At 37.5% G+C, this 3812-nt stretch overlaps 1 protein-coding gene across 2 annotated transcripts in view; it reads left to right on the top strand.

Moving 5' to 3' along the window:
• Positions 1-3812, top strand: part of MINDY3 (MINDY lysine 48 deubiquitinase 3) — a 100980-nt gene that overhangs the window by 9038 nt on the left and 88130 nt on the right. For both annotated transcript variants that reach the window (XM_045285574.1, XM_004712615.3), the window contains exon 2: positions 3602-3681. In XM_045285574.1, coding sequence (XP_045141509.1) covers positions 3602-3681 — 80 coding nt within the window. The remainder of the gene's footprint in view (positions 1-3601; positions 3682-3812) is intronic.

Here is a 3812-nt window from a genome sequence, read left to right as displayed (position 1 = left end):
GCTTGACACAATGGATGGATGGATGGATGGATGGATGGATTGTCATAAGAGTTGTACAAGCCCCCAATAAAATCATTTGATAAAAAAAGAAACAAAAGATACCAGTCTGAACAGGTTTTTAATGCCAGTGAAAGTGCCCTTCTGTGGAAAACAAAACATTTAATAATAGAAAAAGAAGTAAGCTTCAGAATTTAAGGTGGGAAGGGATAGGCTTGCCCCACTGTTTTGTACAAATGCAGTCAAGTTTCTGAGCAGGCCTGCCCTTATCTTTAAAGCTGCTAATCCCCAGCGTTGAAGGGAAAAGAAACACCAGCTACCAGTTTTCTGGTTATAGAAAACCTGGACAATGAGAACCCTTTTTCTGCATTAGTTCCATCAGTGCTATGTCCTTGAAATCAGGAAGCATATTGTCTTTCAACACTGACGGTGTCAAAGTGTGGCCTGGTTGTCCCCAAAACAGCATGTCAGATTGAGCTTCTTGAAGGAGATTACTAAGACTTGTGATGGTTCTGTGGAGAGGCTGTCAGTCAGTATTAAGGAAGAGAAGACACATAAAAAGGACATCATGAAAATCTGGATGGATAGCACCCTTGATTGTTATAGAAAAAGCCATGAGAGCTATCCAGCTCAAAACAGTAAATTCCTGTTGGTGAAAATGCTATCCAGATGTGCACAATTCAGAGGATTTATGACCAGAATCAATTAAGAAAATCATGACAGCAACTGTGATAAAAAAAAAAGTATGTGTGGACGGGGAGATGTGAAGAATTTCAAGTTATGCATTTTGGAGAAATTCAAGAGCCAATAGACACTACACTAGAAGAAGTAACAAATGACTAGATAGAGCAAAGTGCTTTTGAACTATGCCAGACAATGAGGAAGAAGATGTAGAAGAAACAGTGCCAGAAAACAAATTGAGATTAGACAACCTGGCAGAAGGATTCCAATTATTTAAAGCTGCTTTTGGCCATGACAGGAACACTGAAATGAAAGCAAATGGTGGGAGAATGTTTAGTACCATATAGAAACATTTTAGAGAAGTGAGGAAGCAACAGCCAATGTTAAAATGGTGCGGGGTCAACATTTGACCTCCTCTGATTTCACTAGGGGTAAGAAGAATCAAATTCACTATCAATCCAGGGTCCATACCTATGAGGGGGAGGTTGGGCATATCTCCACCCTCTAGCCTTCTTTACCATTTCTGACTCCAACTATCCCTCCCAATGCACTCTATGTTGGGTTTGGTATTTATTACAAATGGCCACACAGACCATACTCATGGTGATGGGATTTATTGGGAAAGTTAACAGACTACAATTTAGGATCAGAAATATTCATAATACAGTTCTTCAGTCCAGAGTGGCAGAATACTTCTTAGCCATACACACAGGCATGCTTTTCTCTAGTCCTAGATCTCTTAGTCAGTCACGCTGTTCCTAGCCAATGTTTGAGGACTGTTTAGGGGCACTCACTGCTATAAGCATCAGATTAAAGGTGTTCAACTCTAGCTCTGTGGGTATGAGGACTGAGCTCCGTCATTTAAGTGCCTGGAGGCAGCCCAGTTCACACATGAACCTCCTATCTGGAGGTACTCAGCTTTTACATTGTGTAGACTGGGAAGCTCACCACTCTGTTTCTTACTCTTGGTACTGCTACTTTTGCTGCTGTTACCTCTCCACTACTCTAGCATTAACTCTGTCTCCTAGATCAAGGCATTTCATCATACAGGTATCTCAGGATCCAAGAATATGCTCTGTACCTGGCTACTGGCTCTTCTTTCTGGATGATAGTGAGATTTCCACTTCTTCTGCTTCTGAGATGGCTTATTTTAAACTTAGTGGGATGGTAAAACTGACCAATTCCCATGTTAGAGTTTCATGCACCCTTTTTACATGGTCTCCTCCATATGGGTGTCATGTACCTTATTTAGATTAATAGCAGTCTGCCCAATTCCTTTTTTGTGGGCCACAAATTCTTCATATTTGTGTAGTCCTAACCTGTCATTTGGTAGGAATGACAAAGACTGGTTAGAAAAGTCATATAATGTAAATCACTACACCACAGCCAGAAATTACAACATGTTTGAAATTACACTGGCTTTTCCTGACTCTCCTGCCTTCATATCTCTCTCCACCTCTTCCATCTCCATCCCTGACACAGCAAGACCAACCTCTCTTTTTCAACCTTTTCCTCAGCCTACTCAGTGAGAAGACAATTTATACTCTAATCAGATGATGTCAGTTTATGGTATCAGTAAGTACAGTACTTATGCATTTTTTTTACAGTTTTCTTTTTTTAATTATTCATTTTATTGGGAACTCTTTTTAAAATTTGAATTTTCATATATATATATTTGTTTTCTTTTTTTAAAATCATTTTATTGGGGGCTTCTACAACTCTTAACAAAATCCATACTTGCATCCATTGTGTCAAGCACATTTGTACATTTGTTGCCATCATCGTTCTCTAAACATTATCTTTCTACTAGAATCCTTAGTATCAGTTCTCATTTTTCCCCCTTCCTCCCCAACACTCCCTCCCTCAGGAACTCTTGATAATTTATAAATTATTGTTATTTTTTCATGTCTTACACTGTCCGATGTCTCCCTTCACCCACTTTTCTGTTGTCTGTTCCCCAGGTAGGGGGTTATATGTAGATCATTGCAATTGGTTCCCCTTTTCTCCCCCACCTTACCCTTACCCTCCTGGTATCACTATTCTCATTATTAGTCCTGAGGGGTTTATCTGTCCTGGACTCCCTGTTTCCAGCTCCTATCTGTACCAGTGTACATCCTCTGGTCTAGCTGGATTTTCTTTACAGTTTTCATAGGAATACTTTTCTTTAAACCATATGTATGTTTATTTGTTTTGTTGTTTTTTTAATCATTTTTGGGTGCTCATACAATTCTTATCACAATCAATACCTACACCCATTGTGTCAAGCACATTTGTACATTTGTTGCCATCATCATTTTCAAAACATTTTCTTTTCATAGGAACACTTCTATAGTTTCTTTTATTATAAGAATGTAGTATGATACTTATATACAATATATGCTAACTTTATTTTATCAGTAAGAATTTCAGTCAGCAGTAAGTTTATTAGTAAAGTTTTAGGGAAGACAGGAGTGATATGTGAATTTTTGACTCGAAGGTGATCAACTTCATTTACAACTGTATTTTATGAAACTAATCTTAGTGTTCTTCTTGAAAAAGTTCGTAGTGTATCCCCCATGGAGGAGACCTGAGATTTTTTTTTAAGTGTTTATATGTATACTTGTATGTATTGGGGAGAGAACATAAGTTCGATAGCTTCTTTGAAAAAGTGCCTTGATTCTTCCCCAAAGTAGAGAACCACTACATATGAGTTACCTATAGATATTTTGATAAGTGATCTTTTCAAAGCAAAGAACAGTAAGAGGAGGCGAAAGGTAAACTAGTAGGGCATTTGATTAATAGTTTAAACTAGTAAATACAGTTATATGAAATATAACCCCCTCAACTGATCTACAATTTTTTTTTAAATGTTGAAAAATATATAGTATTTGTAGCCACTACTTGAATTACATTTTAACCTTTGTTATTTGCTTTCATTTTTTAGGGTTTGTGTTTAGTGAATCAGAGGGATCTGCATTAGAACAGTTTGAAGGTGGCCCTTGTGCTGTTATTGCACCTGTTCAGGTAATAGGAACTATTTTACCAACTACTTAGAGGAACTTGCTCAAATGCTGCATTTTACTTTTTGCTTTTAATGTTTGTGTTCGGTATAATCATCAGGCACTTTTCCCCATATGAATTATTATAATATAAAA

Source organism: Echinops telfairi, unplaced genomic scaffold (assembly GCF_000313985.2).
Source record: "Echinops telfairi isolate 266 unplaced genomic scaffold, ASM31398v2 ScPeMD7_7473;HRSCAF=8511, whole genome shotgun sequence".
In the NCBI taxonomy this organism is placed as follows: Eukaryota; Metazoa; Chordata; class Mammalia; order Afrosoricida; family Tenrecidae; genus Echinops; species Echinops telfairi.
This window is presented reverse-complemented; position numbering and strand designations above follow the sequence as displayed.